The 23,684-nt window shown below is 45.9% G+C and overlaps 1 protein-coding gene and 1 long non-coding RNA gene across 5 annotated transcripts in view; both read left to right on the plus strand.

Moving 5' to 3' along the window:
• Window positions 1-230: 230 nt before the first annotated feature.
• The window catches only part of ephb2a (eph receptor B2a), a 91,403-nt gene continuing 67,949 nt past the window's right edge, over window positions 231-23,684 (plus strand). For 2 of the 4 annotated variants that reach the window (XM_049017775.1, XM_049017776.1), the window contains exon 1: window positions 231-370. In XM_049017775.1, the coding sequence (XP_048873732.1) occupies window positions 277-370 (94 nt within the window). In that variant the 5' untranslated portion in view covers window positions 231-276. Of the gene's footprint in view, window positions 371-20,457; window positions 20,541-21,402; window positions 21,552-23,684 lie in introns of those variants that run through there. The other 2 variants (XM_049017777.1, XM_049017778.1) reach the window with 2 other exon arrangements.
• Window positions 19,551-20,099, plus strand: LOC125745192 (uncharacterized). The gene is made up of 3 exons (XR_007398592.1): window positions 19,551-19,624; window positions 19,721-19,800; window positions 20,002-20,099. It is a non-coding gene; the product is annotated as an uncharacterized LOC125745192 (long non-coding RNA).

Consider the following 23,684-nt stretch of genomic DNA (forward strand, 5'->3'; position numbering starts at 1 on the left):
AGCCTAGAAATTTTTCGGAACAAAGAAGAAAAACGTGCGGATGATGACCGAAGGGAACGCGGCGCGTTTCTTACTGGCCGCATGTCACGTAAAAGTTGATTTGGAGAAGCGTGCGAGCGCGGCGAGGGGCTGCCCGCGAGGCGTCGCCCCCCGTGTCTGCGCCTTTGGTCTCGCCCAAGTCGGCTCGGCTTTTCTCGCTGCGCCGGCTCGGGCTCCGTTTAGCTGGCAGTCGGGATTCAGGCGCTGTCAATGGCTCGCAGGACCTATTTCATCTGAATGCCTGGGCTTCTCATTCTACTGCATCAGAAACGCGCAATTATGGATATCGTGTCTTTTTTATGGATACTACCTACTGTATGGGCTGTTGAAGGTAAGGCATACGTGTTCAGTATTTTTTTTTCGGAGAACAAGTGCCGATCGTAGCTTGTAAGATGAAACGTTTCAGCGACAATTTGGGACAAGGTGTAGGGAGATCGCTGCCAGGGCACAAATCACTTGAACCACGTTGCCTGGATCATTTTACAAACCACTTGTCTGTATCATCAATATATAGGTAATTAAATTGTGCCGTGCGCCTAACTAGATAAAATATATAATAAAGGTAGTTCGTTACACTGGTAAAAAAAACCTCGACGTATTGTGATAATTTACATGTATAGGAAAGATAACGTAACGGGAATCGCTGAACTTGTGCGAATCGCAACAGGCTATTATATTAAATTAGATGATAAAACGTGATTCGGTTCAATTTTCCACGAAAAGTTAGTTTAAGTAGCTGCAGTAGACTACCGGTTGTGCTATTTAATTCATTTTTAAGATTTTAAAATGTGCATTTGCGCCGTTTGGAGGTTGTGGATAATGTTAACGATGTTGTCGGTCTATTATGTATACTTAAGAAATGTTTTATGATCGTTTTTCTTATCAGGCTGGGTGATGATTAATAATTCTCTTGTCTGATTATCACAAAACGAATCAACATGTATAGAAGCAGAGCTGTATGTGCAGTCGGGACTTTTACAGCGTGTTTATACTGAAAAGCCAGTCGGACTGCAGGCGCATTGTTTGTAAGCGAAAATGCAGGGGGTGTTTGATGCTCCCCGTGTGCTTTGCAAGCGCTTTTTATTGCAATTGCAGATTGTTTCGGAGTAACCTTGGCTGCTGTAACGCCGGGTCTCGACCCCCCCCCCCCCGTGCTCGTAAGACAGGCCGCTAGATTGAAGTCCTACCCTCACCTATGGTCATGAGCTTTGGGTAGTGACCGAAAGAACGAGATCGCGGGTACAAGCGGCCGAAATGAGTTTCCTCCGCAGGGTGGCTGGGCTCTCCCTTAGAGATAGGGTGAGGAGCTCAGTCATTCGGGAGGGACTCAGAGTAGAGCCGCTGCTCCTCCGCATCGAGAGGAGCCAGATGAGGTGGCTAAACCCAAAATTAAACAAGGACTGCTTATGTCTAATTGTGTTTTGTGCGAGGCGCCCAGACCTTTTTCGAATGAGCCCCCACCGGATTGTCTCTATGCCTTTTTTCCGCACTTGTGCAAAGTTTTGTGTCCGCCTATGTACCGCCGTCCGCTTCAATCTCCGGGTCTTAAGTGTCTTAATGAGTGAGACGTGATTAGTAAAATGTCTTCATCACAGGCAGGTGTTTGGTGGCTCGCCCACCTATGAAATAATATCCGTAACCAGCCGTGTGTCTCGTCGAATACCGTAGACACGCAGCTTGGGTTTGGCTGGAAGTGCGCTTCTTCCAGCGGATAATCACATTTAGGGTTATTTCGCTTTGGATACACTGAGTGTGAAAATGGCATCCAATCCGTTCTGGTTTCTGCCTCTTCCTTAGGCGGCCATCGGCACCTCCGGGCTTCCGCAGCTTCTCAGATCAGCGCTTTGCAGCGTCGCCGCTCGGGGATAAACGCAGGAAACATGCGAACTGCTGCGCATCGGCGTGTGATTCCAGCATCAATTATTCAACGTTTAACTTTTGTAGCTGCAGATACAAGAACCGTCAGATTCATTTAAAGGATTTTCAGAGCTTTAATAGAAGCTGCCCAAATACGTCGGTAAAGCAGATCCAATGGCGTTTGTATTACTATTTAATTATCTACATTTGAACTGAAAATAATTGTACACCAGTTGCATTAAAAAGGTCATAATGCACTTAAGGAAAACACAATTATGGGTAAACATAATAAATTGTGTAGTACAAGAGAATATCGCGTATTTTAAATTTGATAGCAGACAAACTGTATAGAGTGTCAGAAATGGTTTGGTTTAAGAGCATCGTAATTTCTAGTGGTTTAATTTAACATGATTCATTGGCCCACATGGATAGTGACCATCCTGATCACTTTTAGCTCTCGAAAGTGAGAGGGCACAGCTGAATTTCACAGTTTCACAGTGTGTGTGTGTGTGTGTGTTTTTTCTGTGGCTGTAACCAGGGTTGCAGTCCTAAAATAAAGATCAGGGGGAAATGACATTGTCATCATCAGAACCTCAGTTTCATTGGTCCAGAGCGACGTCGTGTTGGGTTTGTGATGGTTCTGGAGGAACAGTGCGTATGGGGGCATAGGTAAGACACGGAGAGCAGGTACCGAGAGATAAAGCAGCACGTGGCCTGTTCCCAAAACCCTCCCTGGTGTGAGGGGCGGCCCTCAGCACTGAACCAAAGGGGCTTTACCTTGGCACTGTGACGGTGGCCTAGTCACACCGTGGGGTGGGATACAGGCCACGTCTGGGGGCAGAAAAACGACAGGCGCCAGCTTTACTCTCAGCACCTTCATATCTCCCTTCATTTTGCCACCTTATTTTTGTAGCTACTGGCAGACGCCTAAGGAAGTTTGTGGTGACAGGAGTGATATCTGTGTCCTGGAAAGAGATCACTGCCACTACAACGATAATAAAGGTCCGAGACGAGTAACAGAGAGCGGCAGAGCGAAGGCGACGGCAAAAGCGAGAGCAGCACAGATGACCCTGGCACGAAGCCTCGGAACTTAACGAAGCGTGTCCGTAAGCTCGGTCTTCACAAATGTGCAGGTCCTCAAAACATCATGTTTTAAAGTCTTTGCAGAGCAGGCATACCCTTTCACTTTTCATCCACAGCATTTATTTTGCAAAAATAATAATGCCGCTTTTTATTTCTTTCTTTTTCTTTTTTCTTTTTCTTTCTTTCTTTTTTTTTTTTTTACATTTTTTCTCTGAATTTGAAACGGTAATTTAAGAATAAATAGCTAATATAAAGATGGTGGAAGTAATGAGTAACAGACTGAGGTCTGTAAATTATGAATCATAAAAAAAACGCCGAAAACCCATTTCATTTATTATTTGGAAACTGACGTCTGCGTGGTTTCAGAAGAGTACGGCGAAGAACAATGGCTTTTATTACCGTAGCATCAGTCAATGGAATAATTCTATATTCTTGGGCCACAATAAAATGGAATCTCAGTGTATATGTGCATGAAGACATCAATTCAGAGCGCAGACATATGTAAGATATTTAATCATGGAAGTGCCTGTAATGTTTTGTGATTTTCTTACGATGCCAGGTTACTGCCATTTTAATGGTATTGGCTATTTCACCGATGTATATTTGAGTACAGGCGGCTGTTTCGCTTTTGTCGTCTGTCGGTTTTGGCAGACTGTGCTGGTGGTCCTCATGCCAGTGAATAAGTTGAATTCTTGTTTAAGAAGAACTGGGCTGTCTGTCACTAGAGCTGAAAAAAACTAGTTTGCTCATTGCTCGTATAAAATGCTTTCAGATTTGTTAATATTTTGTGGTATAAATCATTTTTTTAGTTTGACGAATGACTACGATGTTTAATGTGATGCGTCATGGAATAACGGAAATTACAGGGGTGTGACTGCGGCATTGTTTTTTTAAAGTGAGACAATTAAGCAAACCTGTAATTAACGTCAGCTAAAAGATTGTAATTCCTGTATTAGTATGGAGTTTTAGCACTTATTCTGGTTAATTTGTATGTTTTTTTGCATTAATGTGACCAAATTTGTTTGAATAAATTTTAATATATATGTAGTTTCCTTAAAATGATATATTTTAATATAAATATGAGTGTAAGTAATCGCTAATGAAAACATGTCCTTTTGAGACTATATATTACATAACATAAACGTGTTAAAGTGTCTGCTGTGCTGTGCTTCTTTGAATCGCTCTGTATGGGTCTGCGCCTGCTGTTTTACTGCTTAGGTGGGAAATGTGTTTTACTGACATATTTATCCTCAAAGGCAGCGTAGGTGAACACACCTACCATGCACGTTTTCAGAGGTTTATGGCAAAAGGATTAAGAAATGGGCCAGAGGAGTGGCGAACACGAGGCCTCAAAAATCAGACTCTTTCTCAAGTTTCTTTGCTGGACGGAGGAGCAGCTCCGGGCCCTCTGGCTGCCGGCTGCCGCCTGCTTCAGCCTGGGGCCCTTAGCGGCTCCAGTCGGCGGTGCCACGCGGATCGCCAGTCTGTGCCAGTGGCAGCGTGGTGGGTGTCAGGTTTCAGTGACTTCTGCCTCTGGCCTTCGGGGGGAGCCTTTGAGTCAGGCCTTTGTGGAAGTGCAGCCCTGGGAGGCCGAGCCCTCAGAGGCAGAGTGCCGTGATCCTCGCTTTCCAGCATCTCAGGCCTCTGCCTTTGATTGCTGGTTCGTGTCTGTGGTAACACCGTACAGTAGAGACAGTCCCTAAAGAAACGCGAGTCTTTCCTGCATGTTACCGCATCCCTTGGGCATGTATGTACCCCTTTGCTCTTTTCTCCCGGACTGCAGAGTTTATGTTTTCTTCCCATATTTGCCTGGGTTTCATAAAAGTCAGACAATGCAGGTTAGGTGGAACGTCAATGCTCTAAATTTCCTTTTAATACGTGATTCTCTGTATTAGCAAGTGCCTTGTGATAGACTGGGGTCCCATTCAATGTATCCCATGCGTAGGGGCATAGCTAGGAATTCTGGCAAAAAATCACCTTGGGGTGGGGTAGGGGGAGGGGTCTTACTTGGTAAATTTCATTGGGCCTCTGATGTTTGATTTTGGGGCCCCTATACAGTGTTGGGCCCCTGCAGTCCTTTGGTACCTAGTGCCTTTGGATCCAGGCTACTTAGTACTAGATTAATGGTTGTAAAAATTGATAGATACATGGACCTGGAATTTTCACTAAATTTGTAGGGGCTCTTCACACTATATTGATGTAAGAGGATTGGCAGTAATGCAGCCCCAGTCGGTAGGCTCCTGGATGCCATGCAGAGAGCATTTATTCAAGATGACTTCAGAAGCTGTGCTGCTTGTCATTTCAGGCCCAACAGTATGACATCATGCTGTACGTAGGCCATATTGTGTACAATTAATAAAAGCGTTGGCCTATTTCAGTGCTGAAGTTTGGTACAAGAATGGATTTTGCTGTTACATCGACAAAATACTAAACATGGAATTAAGCTAAATGAATTGTGTGGAGTTTTTGTCAGCATAGCTATCTATTAAATAAAAATGACTGTATTCACAGTTATTATTACAGATAGTGTTTTTTTTTCTGTGTATAATTCACAGATGACAATTTACAGGAAAAAGTGGCATCGCATTTTGTATCTGCATTGGCAGCGTGGTTAATTATTCCTGTATAATGTCACATGGAGGTTCTGGAAGGACAAGCGTTCAGAGGTTAATGGAGAAGATGGGAATCTTTTTGATGACTCAGAATGAGCAAAACAGGCCACACGACTGGATATTTTATAGCTTCTTTCAGAAAATGAGTCGAACTCACAAGCTCGGCCCTGTGGGTAACGACCAGGAGCCCAAGGCCCACCTGTCAGATTTTGGCGAAACCAAATATGTGTGCCGCTCGTTCGATAACATCGATCATTCTGTCCTTTGCGTACCCAGCAGAATTGTAGATGCCGGTGGGACAGAATCTCTTTCACAGCAGTTGGATTATGTAAGAGCTCAGTGCGACCGCGTGTTAGCTGGACGTGACTGTGCCGTCCGGGTAGAGCCCACCTCACGTCACGCGGGGAGCTCTGAGATTCTGCTGCAGATGGACCTGTAATCCTCGTGTGTGGAAACAAGAGTTGAATGTTTATTTTTTTGTTGGAGTTAAACCAGATGATCAGAGTAATGTGACTGGTTTGTACGTCTTGTCCATTCACACGGGGCCGAAGGAATGATAGTCCCAGTTCAGGGAGGTAGCTCAGGGTCCTGAGAAAATGTCACAAAGTGCTATTCTAGGGGCACCCTTAGTGTCCGGAATCCGCCCTCCAAGCCTGTCGGCTACAGTGAGGGGAGCCCATTACACCTAAATTTGCATTACAAGACGAGCCTGTCACCTGAGCCTCGGCTGAGCGCTCTCTCGCTGGCAGGCCTGGCATCACGTGACCTCTGAGGAATCCCGCTGTCCCGCGCTTTCTCTCTTCTCCCCGTCAGCGGCGTCTCCCCTTGCCCACCCCACCCCAGAGCGCCATTCAGTTTATTTAAGGCAGGTCTGACACGATTGGATTTGGTTTCTAGTCAGGAGCCGAGTCCATTTGATCTAGTTTTCTTGAGTGCTCAGTGCGTGTTTGTGCTGTGGCGTAATATTAAACTTGGGGGGGATGGATTGTAGCGGTGGGGGGGAGGGGGGGGGGGCATTTGAGGCCATGTGAGCAAATCACCCTACTGTCTCCTTACAGCAGGATAAATATGCTGGAGACAGCGGTGGGAGCTACCTGGAATACAGAGGACTGCAACCTGACCTCCTGCTTCTGTTGTGCTCAGACTCTGGGGCCCTGGGAATACTGTCCCACGTTTTCAGATGATGTACTGTTACATGACTTAGCTGGCAATTTTAAATGCAGTACGAGCACCTGTAGTACAGCCACACTGCTTCCATCGGGAAGGCCGATCTGGTCCCCCAGGCATTTCATGTCCCTTTGGCATTCTCCAAGGTCTGTCCATCCATCCTTCCTTCTGTCTTCTTTAACCGATTACCCAAGGCATTGTCACGGTGAGAATAGACCCTTTGATATGAATAAAGGAGAAATGTAGGCACCACTGGCATATGCAGTGTATGGACTATATATTCTATTTATATTTGTACTGTATTGGAATATATATTTATGCTGTATTATGCCTATAGCCTCCGGGATAGGCTCCGCCCACCCATCCTCCCAAGCGGTTGCAGAAAATGAATGAATGAATGAATAAATGAATGAAATGACAGTATAGGGTAATGCATTTAGTATTCATGTCCATGTGGACAGCTGATGGGAGGGTCGCGTGATCACATTTGTGACAGTCGCAGGTCTCCGTTACGATGACCCTCAGCCTTCTCCAGGAAGATTTCTGACCTCAGTAAGGGCTGATCTTTTTAACTTGGGCACTCCGATGTGACCCTTCAGCATTGTGGCGTGGAGGTTCCACCTTAACTTGGTGAGGCAGGTGTCAGACCTCGGTGTTGTACATTTTCTAGCTTAGCATGGTGATAGCTATTAGACCTCGGCATGGCGTAGCTGCTGGAACAGCAGTCCTAGAAAGCGCTGGGGAGTCCAAGGGCCCCTGAGTGTCTTTGACCGTCGTTCTCCTGAAGCGGAGCGATTCATTTTCATGAGAGCTGCCACTTAATCAGTATGAAGTATCGAATTACCCAAATGTAAGCAGGAAGACCTTCAGTTGCCACACTGATTGCACTTAGCAGACAAAAAGAAAGCAATGAAAGAGAAACATTTAAATTTATATACTGAGACAGTTACTTCCAGCCCAAGTCCATGCAGATAAGTAGTGCAGTAAGTGCATTATGCGGCGGACAGAGGTCAGGAGCACATGCATACATTTGGCGGGTACGGTAAATATTTATATGCCAAAGCAGATCTTAGATGTCTCACATCCCAAAACAGAGGTCAGACAGACCACTTTTTTTCATGGTCGATTACAGGCTGTGGTCTAATTACCCAAAAGGGATTAATTACACCCGTAAGTACTGTATCAGGGTTTCTGATAATCGCAGCCGGTGACCCGCGGCGGAATTCACGTGGGATTTTCTGTAGGAATTTATGTGATTTTAAGCAGTTACTTATCCATTTGTCCTGTGTCTACAGTCATCCTCGGCTGATCTTGCCGGGAAAAAAAGCAGAGATCATCATGCTGGAGTAGAAGGTTACCCTGCCAGAGCTCGGATAATGATGTGTCCCTCTGAGAGGGGCTGCCCATTGCTTAAGGTTCACAAGGAGCCCTCAGGCTGCCAATTGTTTTCACCTGTTTGGAAACACAGAGGTTCTTGTGATCCCAGTGGCGAAGATCGGCTGAGATGTTGGTCTTATGTAGGAATCACACACCGGCATGTGCCTCTTAGCTACCGGATAATCCAGGGCATCCCGGACAACTTGAGCTACTTCAGGTTTTACAAACTATCTTAAAACCGAAAGGCTCCTGCGCTTGGCTAAGTTGTTCAGTTCTTCTTGTGCTTTGACTGGTTTTGTTTCCTTGACTGAATGACTCATCCAGCTGTTTCTCATTAACATTAGTGACACGTGCATGATTATAGGACACTGACCAATCAGCAAGAACTCGGTGCTTAAGTGAAATTCAGGTCCTTGTAATTGAAATGGTAGGTTACAAATTCCGTCCTAGCTCTGACCCAAGGTGACTGGGATGATATGGATTATCTGGTCACCCTATCTTAGCTAGCATGCTGTTTAGTCGACGCGCCTGTGAACTATCATTCGCTGTTTAGCCCGGTACTCCTTAGCTAGCTTGCTGTTTAGCTAGCATTCCCTATTTAACCGTGAGCCTTTTAGGTAGCATGCACTTGTTAGATAGCGTGCTATTTAGCCAGTTTGCCCATTAGCTATCGTGCTATTTAGCCAGTTTGCCCATTAGCTATCGTGCTATTTAGCCAGTTTGCCCATTAGCTATCGTGCTATTTAGCCAGTTTGCCCATTAGCTATCGTGCTATTTAGCCAGTTTGCCCATTAGCTATCGTGCTATTTAGCCAGTTTGCCCATTAGCTATCGTGCTATTTAGCCAGTTTGCCCATTAGCTATCGTGCTATTTAGCCAGTTTGCCCATTATCTATAATGCTATTTAGCCAGTTTGCCCATTAGCTATCGTGCTATTTAGCTAGTTTGCCCATTAGCTATCGTGCTATTTAGCCAGTTTGCCCATTATCTGTAATGCTATTTAGCCAGTTTGCCCATTAGCTATCGTACTATTTAGCTAGTTTGCCCATTATCTATAATGCTATTTAGCTAATTTGGCCATTAGCTATCGTGCTATTTAGCCAGCATGCCTGTTAGATAGCCAACATTCCTGCTTGAAACACAGGTGCAGGTTAGAGAATATTAAAAACATAACGCAAACAGTAGGGGGGAATAATAATATTTTAAAATAAGCACCAAATAATGGAACTTTATTTATACAGTCAGTAGCATTGTGTCCTGCTGTAATATCCAAATAAATCAACAGAGTTGCTTTTAATTTAACTTCTGTCAGCCTCTAAACTCCAGGTATAATACTGAATACTCCCCAGTGGCAAATCCCTCTTCTCATTCTGTTCGTATTTTTTATTTAACAGTTCCTGTATTTTTTCCTGACTGAGGCAGGAAGCCAGCAGTGCTTTGTGGGAAGTGTAACATTTCTGTAGATCTGTGTCCAGTGTTCATCGAATAATACTGTGAGGGATGGCCTGCTTTTAATTTCACACACACACACACACACACACACACACACACACACACACACACACACACACACACACACACACACACACACATATCTTTGCGGGGATAGTCCATTCATTTCTAGAGGCAAAACCCTAATTCCAAAAATGACAAGCTTAACTCATACCCACCCAGCCCTAAGAGATTTTTCAGATTTTTATCAAAAACGGTCCCCACAAAGTCAAAATAACAGGTTTTTTTTCCACATTGTGGGGACGTGTGTGTGCGCGTGCATATATGTATATATATATATGTCTTTGAGTCATTAAGGCCTCTATAAAAGATGCCCAGAGGACATTCTGGTGACAGATGGATTCGTGTGCAAATGATGGCTGGATCAGTTCAGTATTTATTTCTCGTTTCCATACATTTTGCTTATTCGCCTGCTCTTGCACATTTTTACATACCTTATTTATTCATAGAGTAAAACTGTACTCCTTCTGGGACGACTAAATGAAAGACCTTTAACCAGCTGTCAGCAGCTAATTTCCCCATTATTCATAAGCAAGATTATTGTGAACACAAGCTGTTGTTTTTAGTTACATTCCACATTTCGCGTAGGTTAATTTAATGAACAATATACACATAATTTATTTCACTGCATACAATGGGAAAGATTTTATTTGCTTGCTGTCAGTGAAGAACCATTTGAAATAATTAAACTGTTGCCTGGAGAATTTAGAATTATGTAAATTCCAGTTATAAAACATTGTGCCCATAACTAATTGTTTAGTTAAATAATTCTCTTTAGGTATTATATATGTAATTTTACCCCCTAAATAAAGCAGAATTATTCACAAATTAAATGCATATATGAGTTAAAGAGGCATGGCGAATCAGCAGTCGAGACAATTATTATATTTGCAAATGAACTATTCATATGATTTTTTTTTTCAATCTCACTTTGCCAGAAATAGCCTGCTGTGCTTGCTTTTCTGTTTTGGAACCTAGCGGCCTTCTGAAGGATGCTTTAATGTCGCCAGTCGCTCCGGCGGGCAATATCCTCAGAATGTTGTCCGAAGGTCAGTTAGGATTTTCGTTTTAGTGAATTCCCACCCAATGTGGAAAGTATGTTTTGCCATTATGACAGGAAGGGGAGTCAGCTTGAGTAGGGGGACGCATTCATCATTACGGTGCCCAGTCCTGGTCTTGAAAAACACCAGCGCCCTCGATCCCTGCGAGTGAGCAATCTGAATAGGCCTCTTTCACGCTTTATTCCTTGGGAAAACATAAAGGCGAGAATTTCCACGTGCAGGGATATAATGTTTCGCGGCCATGTGGCACAGACCAAGGTCTCCAAAACTTCTATGTTCCCCCCCCCCCATCCGCCACTAACCCGGACCTCCCGTATTTATGTGCTCATGTACATGTACATGCCCTGATTGCACAAGGGATCTGAGGACACGTTTGTTACACTTCAGAGTGCATTCATGTCGTCTAGCTACCCGCTATGAAGTAACAGGGGTGTAACAGAAGCTCCTGTTCCTGGGCCACGGTGCACGGCGTGGATCTCATCCCCTCCCCATTTCGGATCCCATTCCTCCCCTTGTTCTTGCTGATAATAATTCAGAAAACGAAGGGACTGGTTGTCCCTGCAAGGACTAAGGACTTGCACCTCCCCCAGCCACCCCCCCCCGCCCAGTTCCACAAATTATGTCCCAAATGTCACAGGTTCAAGTCCCATGAGAGTCCCTGCTGTCAGTACCCAGCTGTATAAGAGCTTGAAGCTGTCAGTGAGGTCTGCTGGTTTGCTTTAGCGGGGGAGAACGGTGCCCAGCAGGATGCCGGCCTCTCTCTCCGTCTCAGACGATGTCCCCCAGGTGAAGCAGCAGTGGCATCTGGGCTGGCGGTGCATCTTTGCCCCAGATCCGGCCAGCGTTTGTCCCCTCGCCAGGGGAATTCAGCGGGATGACCTGTCAGAGCGCGGCGCTATCCCGCCGGGCCTGCATACCGCTTCCCGTCCCGGCAGTGGAAGCCGCTAGACAATGCCGACATTATTATTATTGTTATTATTATTATTTTCTTTATTGGCTGCCGATCTTTCTGGCGTCCTGCTGCGCAGATGACAGATGATCCAGCGTGCCTCCATAGCAAACGCGTCACTCGGGGCAGTGCGTCTGCAAGCTCTGGCACCGCACCCGACCACCTCTGAGCTTGGCACGTCCAGTCCCCGTGCGGCCTGCTGCGAGGATGGCATGGTCCGGCTTTGTCTCCATCTCCTGCCTCGCCGTGCCCCCCCCCCCGCTCCCCTGCCTCCTCCCCCCAGAAAAGAAGCCATTCACACCAGTCTTTCTCTCCCCCTCTTTTTGTCTGCCCTCGGTTTAGACGCGGACCCGAGCGAAAATGAGGGGCGCTTTATGCGTGCACCGTGGGGCGTGCAGGAAAGGCGGCGAGCGCCGAGGGCCGGCCTGCCAGCCTGCCGTCCTGCCGGCCTGCCGTCCCTGCAAACTGCAGATGGCCATCTCGCCCGCAGCACTGAAACACTGCGAAAAATGCTAAGCTTTTGTAAATATTTAGCAGATATTCTCATTGTCCCGCCCTTGCAGTTTCTGGTGAAGCATATATATCTACATACTGTATGTATGTATGTGTATATATAAAAATGGTATATATACCTGTTTGTTAAAAGAGAAGTATATACAAAAAATAAAAAAATAATTTTGTTCAGTGATGTCCTGAACCGATATATAAGTTTGGTTACTTATGGTTAAGGTCGTTTTGGGATTAGAGTTTTCCCCATAGAAATGAATGTAGAGTCCCCACAAAGATATAATTACAAACGTGTGTGTGTGTGTGTGTGTGTGTGTGTGTGTGTGTATTTTAAAACATCAGATCAGGAATTGTAAATGGTAGACATAAATATCCAATCTATTGATTTTGATCAGGGTACCAAAAAAGTGGGACATCTTCTGGTTGATCGTTTTACAGGTAGATGAATTGGTGTCTCTAAATTGCCCACAGTGTTTGGGTGCCTAGTGATGGATGAGCATCTTCTCCAGAATGATCCTCCTGCTCTTTCTGCCTGGGATAGACCCCCAGTCTCGCCGATAGTCCTCTACTGGCTAAGCATTTGTAAGATGGGTGTATAGATTGATGGGCAATTATTATAATACAGTATTTTTACTATAGCTGCAGAAATCTACCAACTCCCAGCTGTTCAGATGGGGTCTTTTACTGATGTTTATTTGTCCCAATCTGATGTGCAGGGTGTTCGGTGAAGGCAGCCACTGACAGAGGGTATTATCCTGAGGGCTAGTGACAGATTCTTTTCTGGTTTCTCTGTCATGGATGTCAAAAAGGGGCTCTTTTTTCTTGCTTTGTTTTGTTGTTTTTTTAGACTACAGAAAGCAGGATCCGCTGTAGAATTTGTTTCCCCCCCCCTCGTTATTTTTTCCAAAGCCCAGTGGGGAGTGTTCACACAATCACTTTTGATGAGAGTCATTGATTGGTTCGCTCTGCATGCTGTGCTGATGTACCGATCCACACCGCGCTTTTCTCCAAGGCCCAGTGGAACCCAACGATCATCGCAGTGGCTCAAACCTACCCCTCCCCCTGCTTGGGAAACTGACCCCAAGGGCAAACTGAACGGGGCTCTTGCACCTGACCCCCTTTGATATACCGTAACATGGATCTGAATGGGGCAGGCTGTAAATGTAACATGCAGGTATAAATCAGCTAAAATAAGATAATGTAACACACTTACTGGCCCAGTAGGTTAAGTCTCTGTGCTCATGATCGGAAGGTTGCTGGTTTGAACCCTGCTCTTGGCAGAACAGCCTTTCAGCAAGGCCCTTAGCCCCCAGCTCCATGGGGGCTGCACATTGGCTGACTCTATGCTATGACCCCCTACTCCAAGCTGTGGAGCACAAGATGGGGTATATACTTCTATTTCTGCAAATGGCAAATAAAGGACTAATCACCGTTGCAGAGCTGAAGTAGGGGCTTGAATACCCTGACCGAGTCGGGGGTGGGGGCTGAAATGTGTGAAATTATGAAGTTATATAACATGAGGGAGGTGGTGATGGTGTGGCCGAGGTGACATTACCTTAGAGGTCCTGGAATTTCAAACTATGGCCCTTCATAAGAGAATAAAAGTGATGTCAGACCCCTAAGCTTAGATCATGGCCTTTAATTAACGGGGCTGAGTTTGGAGGACATTCCTATGAGCTTGTATTGTCATCTGCGTTCCTTTGGGGTTAATCCCGGTCAGCAGGAACCCGGGAAGGTGGCCTTGTTTGTGGTGAAATGTCACCCCTCTAGCGTACCTGTCGCACTAGGGGTCTCCAGCTCGCAGAGATGTAGCGCCCCCTGCTGCTAGGTCTCCGCAAATGGACCCCAGCCCCCCTCCCCACCTCGCCGGGTGTCACTGGGGCTTGGCTGCAAATCCGATTCTCTGCCATCGCTCCCACCCCTCCCGTAAATGCCAGTTTGGTTTTCAGCCTAATTACATCCAGATGAGCTTTGTGGAGAGGGTCGCCATAGCGACGGGCCAGTGTCACCTGTAGGACACCCTAACTCTCGCCGCACTGGCTCGCAGGAAGGTCTCATCGGCTGTTAACTGCATGCCACTGCGGGGAAGCAGAATTGAAGGCCGTCTCTGCTTGGCCTCGTATCTCGCCCTTTTAAATTTGATTACTATCCAACTGCAGGTGGCAGTTTGCACCCATTTGTGCAGCTGAACATTTTACAGGACACATTCGGCTTAAATACTTTTCTCCAGAGCACAGCACAGGAGCTTCTCCTGAGACTCGAAAAGGCAAATTTTGGGTCACGGGTCCGTGCCATTCATTATTCAACCATTCTAACCACTGGCCCTTTCTTTCGAATGTAAAGAATGTGAAAATATCTTGGGTCATTGACCAGCCTGCAGTAACTCTCGCTGAGGAATAAAGGCGGAATATGTTCCCCGAAACCAGCCACCAGGAATGTGAAAGGCTTTAGCTGATGCTGCTGTACGATTGGACGTTTTTCCTCTACAAAGACGGCACCCTGCTAATTCACATTTAAATTCTACCTTTGTTTTTATGTGCTCGACGCTTCTGTCCAAACCAACATGCCACTGAGGAAAATGGCCTGTGATAGACACACGTCTAGGGTTACAGTAAGAGCAGCTAGGCTGAGCTTCTGATGAATGCCGTGTTTGCTGTTTTGGAGTATCAATTGGAGTATTGGAGTAGGAGCTACAGCGCAAAGGCAAGAACTTAATAAATAAGATAATAATTCAAATCAACAGGAGAGGAGCATTAAGAACATGCCAATTTAATAGAGCATTTAGGGTAAAGCAAGACGGCAGGTAAAACCGCGGGGAGTTCCGGTGCCCAGGATGTCCGTCTGGGTGTTGTGGGAGCGCCCGCTCAGGAAAGCCCGTGCCTGTGAGCCAGTACCGCTGCCCTAAAATGAACCCGCCCCCTGCATTTTGGTGCTGGACCACCACACCGCTCCTTCCGGGCTGGATTTCGAAAGGCGGTGAGTCCATTTCGGTCCCGGTGAGCCGATTCCCGTGGCGTGACCCTGAAGCCACAAAGCGATTATGTGAGCAGCGATCCAATGTTTTTTTTCCCCCCCAAAAACCAAAAGCTGACTTAAACATAACAGTTTTCCCGCTGTCAGCAGGCCTTTCATGTTCCCAATATTAATGCTTTCGCCGGCTTGCCGCAGCTCAAGCAGCCCACAAACAGCCAAACGGCGAACAGGGGGCGCGACGCGTGTGTGTTACGCATCGATTCGGTGGATGGAAACTGCAGCCGCGCCTTCGAGCGCCCAGTGTGCTTACCCCCCCCCCCCCACACACACACACACACACACACACACACACACACACACACACACACACACACACACACACACAGACAGACACAGACACCCGTTTGTATTCTTATCTTTGTGGGGACTCTCCATTCATTTCTATGGTGAAAAACACTAATCCCTACAATGATAGTCTTAACCGCCACTCAGTCCTAAATTTAACCATGAGTAACCAAAGAAATAAAAGACTTCTGGCATGTATAGTTTTTTTATTACAGTTTCTCCTTATGGGGCTGAAATAATGGTGCCCACAACATCAAAAAACAGGTTTTTATCTCACTGTGAGGACATTTGGAGAATGTAATATAAACATAACCCCCCCCCCCCACACACACACACACACATAGGCATTTTGGACAGAAAGCAGTGAAGCCCTTTGGGTAATTGTCACACTTGTCATCTGTTGTTTGAGGGGACTTTTTTATCACAGTTGTCAGCAGTAATGTCCCTCTGAGACCATATATGTCCCTTTGATATATATGTTAGATGCTAGTGCACCATGGGGAGAAGAAAAGCGATTCCACTTCCCGGAATTGTTGGACCTGTCATCCATCGTAGGGGTTTTATATGGGGGCCGTCAGCTTTAGGCAGCTGTTTTATCACTTAGCATTTAGCTACGTACTGCTGTGCCGGGCCTCGTCCTGGGGCGCCTCTCCCCTTCCTGCCCCGCGGCCGTCTTGGCAGACGAAGAGGCCAGTACCTGCTCCATGACCTCAGAAGGAAACGGCCTGAATTCTGGTGTCTCGACACTGTGACCTAAAATCCAGCAGGGACTGGCAGTGTTTCCCCCGGGGATTAATGCAGTGTGGCACAGAGAGCGCACTGCAGACAGCAAGGATTACGTGGGGCCAAATATCCTTGCAATGCAGAGAGGGAGGGAGCGAAAGAGATGGTGAGGAAGAGAGACGGAGAGGGAGAGAGAGAGACGGAGAGAGATGGAGTAGCAGAGAGAGACAGCTCACTCCGGAATGAATCTGGGGATAATAGTTTTAAAAAATTTAATCTGACTACAATTTTATCCTGAAGGCATACTTTTTCACATTATTTACATTTTATGTACTATATATGCACACATGTGCCTATATATATATATGTGTGTGTGTGTGTGTGCATATGCACACACACTGCCAGACAGTTTACTGGGTAAGTAGTATATGCACACACACTGCCAGACAGTTTACTGGGTTAGTAGTATATGCACACACACTGCCAGACAGTTTACTGGGTTAGTAGTATATGCACACACACTGCCAGACAGTTTACTGGGTAAGTAGTATATGCACACACACTGCCAGACAGTTTACTGGGTTAGTAGTATATGCACACACACTGCCAGACAGTTTACTGGGTCAGTAGTATATGCACACACACTGCCAGACAGTTTACTGGGTCAGTAGTATATGCACACACACTGCCAGACAGTTTACTGGGTCAGTAGTATATGCACACAAACTGCCATACAGTTTACTGGGTTAGTAGTATATGCACACACACTGCCATACAGTTTACTGGGTTAGTAGTATATGCACACACACTGCCAGACAGTTTACTGGGTTAGTAGTATATGCACACACACTGCCAGACAGTTTACTGGGTAAGTACTACATGCAGACATACTAGGCAGATTCAAGACACACAACTCTTTTGACTTATTCAGTTGTAGGTGTTCCAGTTGCTCGCATTTACCACTGCATGCCAACTGACTGTTACACCCCCCTGTAAACCTGCGGCTGCCCGGGTGTCCTGTCGGCAGGGTGACAGCGTCGTGCCAATGGGGGGGTCGAGGTGAAGATGAAGCGGGTGATGTGTGGGGGCCCAAGCCACCTGCTGGCCTGCCCCCTGTCCCTCTGGTTGGGTCACTGAAATGCAAACAGCACAGAAGAGGAATTAAAAACTGTTTTGGCCTATAATCCTGAGATGGAGCATTTAGCTGCCCCACATGTGACTCTGTGCAGGGGGTGACACTCATTCGCGCCCTTCCTGTTATATCCTAGCTAATGGCCGGCGTCTAGATGCAGTCAATCAGCCAGCTTTGGGCAGAGGGGTGAGGCTCTCTGGCTGCAGGCCAGTTTGTTCGCTGCCCCTTTTCTTTGCGCTGAGCAACCTTTGCTTAGTCTGGCTTGCTGTGATGCTACATCAGTAAATGCTTAAGGGCCACCGGTCCATCTAGACTGCAGGTGCCGTAGAAGGCTGTTGGTGCTCAAAAAGAGTGTTTTTTTTCCCCCATTATTTACTATAATTGTTCAGTGATTATTGATTGGTTTAACACAACTGATAATATCAAGGCTAAAAATTAACATTTTAGAACCATCTTTACATCCTGTTTACTGCACACAAACTTTCACTTTCGTTTCATAATAGCGAACTTTGTAGTTCCCAGCTAACGCACCTGTGACGCGATACGTCGGCGGTAGAGGCGCACGGGTAAGGTGATGAGCGGAGAGGCAAGCAAGCAGGCAGACTTAGGGCAAACGGGGATTTATTAGGACCACAAGGACTCGGGAGACATCACACGCTGACGGACATCAATGACGGACACCGCTAACAGGTAAGACCAGGACTTAAAACCAGACAAGACTAATCAAAGTAATCAGATACAGCGGGGTACAATCAGGGAAATACACGTGGGAAGGCAGGGGGCGTGGCACACACGAGGAGCGGACGAGCCGGGCATGACAGCACCCAAATGCATTAGGAATTTGTAGATCCAGCATTGAATTTCTGAAGATTTCATTATATGAGGAGCAGGAGATTTCCATGCTTTGTGCATCTTCCTTGCATTACTGTGTGTGATGCGGTCATGCGGCCGCTGCCCAATGACGGGAACGGCGGTCGCCCTCATTTCACTGCGATGATGCATCGCATTGACTTTGTCATACTCTCAGCGCACTGCAAGATTCCATGCATGCACGAGACAGCACTGATGCGCGCACGTTTCTCTGGTGCCGCTCTTGACTCGATCGTGACCCAGGAGCCCCCCCGTGGCGGTCATTTTCACATGCAGTAGGAGAGCGGAGGACGTCCTTAGCTGTAGACTGTCATCAACATGCTGTCGTGCCCATATGTTGATTGTTTCAAAGCGTCATTACATGCATCGTTATTTATTTATTTTACAAGGTACACCTTTATGAGCCGTGAACAAGGTGCATGTTATTCTCTGCCTATTGATTTATGCCTGAATTGGCAGGGCATGAAAAGCCCCCCCCCCCGAGTTGGAGTGGATTGACCTGCTTTCGGCCTGCCTGTCATGGGGAATGTTTTGACTGCAAACAAGTTTGCTCTTGGTACCAGCGTGGGTCCCAACAGAATCACAGTTTGTCTCTGTTTTGGATTTGACCATTTCCGTGACAACGCCCATACATTTTAATGCATTATTATATTTATCGAATGAAAAAGATGATAAAGTGTGTATGTATATATATATATATATATATATATATATATATATATATATATATATATATATATATATATTAAAGTATGGGAATATTTGCATATATACAGTGCACACATCCTAATATGGAGCAAAACAATACAATTTGTGTTAGAAACTGAAATTTAATAGGTTTTAAATGCATACTAATCTGTATTATTCATGTTATATTGTACCCGCGACCCAGTAGGATAAGCGGTTTGGACAATGGATGGATGGATGTTATATTGTAACTGATCTGTCCTCCATTTAAAAGTAATTATCAAAAGTACCTTGCTTTGCACGGCAGGGGCTCCCATTCACCTCGGTTTCATTTTCCTTGGAACGGTAGATTAGACTTTTTACGGGTCCCGTTTTAATCCCCGACAATCACATTTGACAGACTCGAAACTCTGAGCTGTGAAACAGACCAGAAAAACCTGCCAGAATTCATCCATCATCTTGTTTCCATCGTTCTAACTCCTTCCATCTGTAATGCCCCCCCCCCCCCCCCAACCATCTCTGGAAAGCAACAGCGTTCCTCGGCCCATCGGCACCACTTGTGAGACGGGTGGAGAGATTCATCCTATTCATTCGTGCGAGCGGAATTGATTGGATGCAAGACGAGAGCATTTCCATGCAGTTGTGCGATTGCGGTGTCACATGTAAAGAAATTGTGGCGAGGGGGCAGCACAAACTGCGCTGTGGTTCAATTGCTTCGTATGACTGCTGCAGTAAGTTTGATTTAAAAGTTACTGTCTGTGATTTGTAGCCAGGCTGTAATATTTTATGCATGCCATTGTTTTTAGCACTAGTGCATTATGTTTTAGACAACTAGCCTACGGATTTCGAGCCAGTTCTGCCACGTGCTTCTCTGACCTTCCTGTCGTCTGCAATGGCAAACTGAAAGGTAAAGGAGGACTTCATTTAGGCTGTAAAAAATGCTACACGCCAAATGTTAATTTTGATTTAGACTGGAACTGTACTTGGCATGCGCACCTGCATTCACGGGGCGCCGTTGTCTTTGGCGGCCAAACGGTGACAGCGTGTTAGCGGCATGCTCGCTGCGCGCTCCCGACCCAGAGCTGTTCGCGCGCTGAATTCGGTCCAGGTCCCGGACCCAGACGCAGCCTGTCCCGCCTTTGGGAAATCGCATCACCTCTGTCGGCTAAATGACGTGGAAGTCTGGGCAGACGACTGAATAAAACCCCCCAGTTTGACACCACCGTGCCCTGTCAGCTTTGCATTTGTGAAGATTGGTGCATTGGAATGATTTAATTTTCACACGTGGGCCTGCGAGAGGTAAATCTCCGCACACAGGAAGTTAAATAAGTCAAAATAAAGTATATAAATATGAATGTGTTGCAGCGTCACTATACTGACAGGCCTGTACAGGCCTAGTGAAAAGGCGGCATTGAAGGCAGCCTCAGTGCGATGTGACACTTAACGGCAGGAATAAAGACTGATAAATATCACCGCCGGAACCGCAGTGACTCCCGCAGCCTGAGGAAGCGTAGGCTGCAGTGCTGGTTAGATTGTGGGTGTGGGAGGTGGGCTTCACAGACGGAAAGAGCAGCTGCGGTTTGCTGGGATTCAGCTCTTAGGAGATGGTGGAGCCTTTTCGATCTTGGTCGCTTTTCGTATTACGAGGTAAGTTAAGGTTAAGATTGGTTAGGAAACGAGCTGCTACAGGGATGGACAGTTGTGGTGACATAACACATGGGTCGAGAGCAGTTCAGCTTCCAAATGATAAAAGGGAAAGAAAGGCGTGTCAGGATTACTGTCTGCCTGCATCGTTTGCTAACACTGGCATCACTGGTAATCGGAACTGATAAAAAACTTTTTATGAATATTTACAAATTTGGATTTATTTTTTTAGAATTAGAAGAAATTATAAACAATGGGAAGAAACGAACTAGAAAAAGAGACAATTTAAATTTTAAATGAATGTCACGTTGCTTTAAAAACATCTATTTTTAATCAGAATTTATTGTTAAACAAAGCTATTTAGTCTAATTTCCAATGCATTTTCCTTTGATTTCCGCCATAATTAATACAGTCAGTCATTTTCTCCGCGTGTTTATAGTTGTTTATGTATAATTAACCCTCATTTCCCGTTCGTCGGTCCCTGGAGTGTCAGTACACACAGTCACAGCACCAAAAGTCTCTGCTGACATAATTAGTTATAGGATGATTATCTGGGGCAATCTGCAGCCTCCACTAATGACACACAAGCGAAAAAGCTTCAGGCCTAATCACAAACAACGGTACTAGTTTCCCCCCATTTTGGTTATTCCCAATATACCGCATAATCCAGTGCAGATTGCCTTTATTGTGGAAATATTCATTTCAGAGATCGTTTGTGGCATTTTAAACAGAATTCGGGCCTTGAGTAAATATTTACACGGATTAGCGGGTTTTGCAGCCCCGCCCTACTAGCTGCAGAAACGTAGCCCATTTGCCTCTTTATAAAACAATTCGTCCCCCCCCCCTTTCTCCCGTGTGGTGAGACCCGAACAGATGGGGCTCCAGCAAACATCCAGGGAGAGAGACGGCAGCAGCACGTCGGCCACAAGTATCGGACTTTCTTCTCGCTCCTGAAGCGCCCCGGGTTCCCAGCGCAAACGTTTCACTGACATATTTCAGCAGTTTCTTCATCCAGTGAGTGAATCTCACTTGATCTTGATCCGCCATTCTTTTGCTTTCGTTATTGTTGGTTTTTATTTTTATTAATGTAACTGGAATCCGGATTTTGCGTATTTTAACAGCCGGAAATGCAGCCTATTTTGCAAGCAGGAATCGACTGTTTAAAAGTCACTTTGAGAAACGGCAATGCATATTTACCTTCAGCTGCCCAGTACCGGCCTTAAACACCAACTTAAACACATTGTAAAATTCTCTAATTGTCTCTAATTGTCACGCAAAGAAAATCCACGTTTTACCCTTGCTCACTGCCAGCTATAAGGTGGAATGTGCTGTCACGCTTGTGTATTCGGCAGATGTACGCGCTAGATCCTTCTGGTCAGCCTGGCAAATTCTGCGTGGGCTGGTACACACGCTCAGAATGAACCTGGACACAGAAAAAAGAGGCATAATCAGATATAATAAAGTCAGCAATTAACCCGAATCATACCGAACATTTAATTTCTCGAGATATGCTGGTCTCCACGACGATTTGTTTCACTTCGCAATTTAGAAACACATACAGTACAAGATGAAGTACGATACGCCCATCGTTCCATTTGGTGTTTTACAGACCAGCACCATATATGTAAAAATTCCTTTCCTAGTATAAGTGTTTAAGCAACCAAGTTTTTGTGGGAAAATGAGACACAAGCAGATAATAGCTCAGCAGTGACCCTCATTATTCATATACATGTAAATATCAAGGAGAAAAGTAACATGAAATTCTTCCGATACGTGGGAAATTATGCACTGATGAACTAAGTAAACAGGATTATTTTTGAGTGCAGGCCACCTTTAGTGGTTAAGCAGGCTTTCGTTCCAGTCCCTTAACCGCTAGTTCCCTGACTGGAAAGCGCTCCTCCGCAGGACAGGCGAACACAGGGCAGAGCGAGGAGGTACAGCAGTATTTGAGGTTGAAGTGAGAAGTGGCCTAGGATCTATGGAAACACACGCCCCCATTATCCCAAAGTACAGTTTCAGGTCAAGTATCTGCGCCAACCTGAATGCAGTAGCATGCGTTTAGTGTGCTGATCTACACGCCTTCATATCTCTAACGATTTGCAGCAGCATGCTGGCTGTCTGCTCAGGGCCCATTATGAAGCAGTTATTTGAGAGATTCTTATTTCATACGCGCCAGACCCGAGTCCCAGTGCAGAGTCCGCCATTATGATCTCCTGCTGGCCCCAACGCAAGTGAAGAACAGTGACATCGAGGCCTGTCAAAAACCGCCTTTTCAGCCTGGGGTTTGAACAGCATCCCCCCCCCAGCACTCCATGTGCCCCCTCCCTTAGCAGCACACTGCTCTGTTGGAATTCCTCTCGGCTCACTGGCCACGCTCCCTTTATCTCCATTCAGAGGTCCATCCAAACACCTGGCCCACTGCCCCCCCCCTCCCCCACCCCCACCTCCTCATTACTTGCCTTGGATTTTAATCAGGGCAGAGCACTGCCTGAAACACTGGCCTTTAGAGCCGCAGATTTCCTTTGCATCAACACACAGGCCTGAGTGTTTGCTCATAGACGACTGATTGACTGTCTCAGTGCACCGCCAGTGTGCTCTGTTACACGGGATTAAGTATTTTATTCCTTCTCTCCGTCTCTGTCGATCAGTCTGTGTACCTGCTAAGTTGTTGACTTAGACCTGCATAACAGTTTAATGACACGTTCTTAATATGCTTCTTCAATTTTTGACATGCCTTTCGCACTATAAAGGAAGCAGATTGTGTTTGTGTAGTATTACTGTTATTGTTGTGTTATTAGCACGTTTAAATGCCCTTTCTGCCCTGACCATATCCACAGCATGTAAAAGTGTCACCCATGCAGTAGGGCATTTATTAAATGTTGAGCACGGCTGTAGCTGTCCCTTAAACTGGGAGCGTCTGGCAGGCTGTTCCTACCGGAGTGTCAGGAGACTCTCTTGGCAGAACAAGCCTCCCTCTGATGAGCAATTATCACTCACGCAGCGTCTGCGTCTTAGGAAACAGATGCGGCCGCCCTTCCGGAAAGATCTCCTGACGTTGCCAGAACAGTCAGCCGCAACTATTTACGGAACCGTTCAGTTTTCCATAATATGAATGAATTTATATATGAATGTATGCAGAATGACCAA

This window comes from Brienomyrus brachyistius, chromosome 6, assembly GCF_023856365.1.
Source record: "Brienomyrus brachyistius isolate T26 chromosome 6, BBRACH_0.4, whole genome shotgun sequence".
NCBI classification, from domain to species: Eukaryota; Metazoa; Chordata; class Actinopteri; order Osteoglossiformes; family Mormyridae; genus Brienomyrus; species Brienomyrus brachyistius.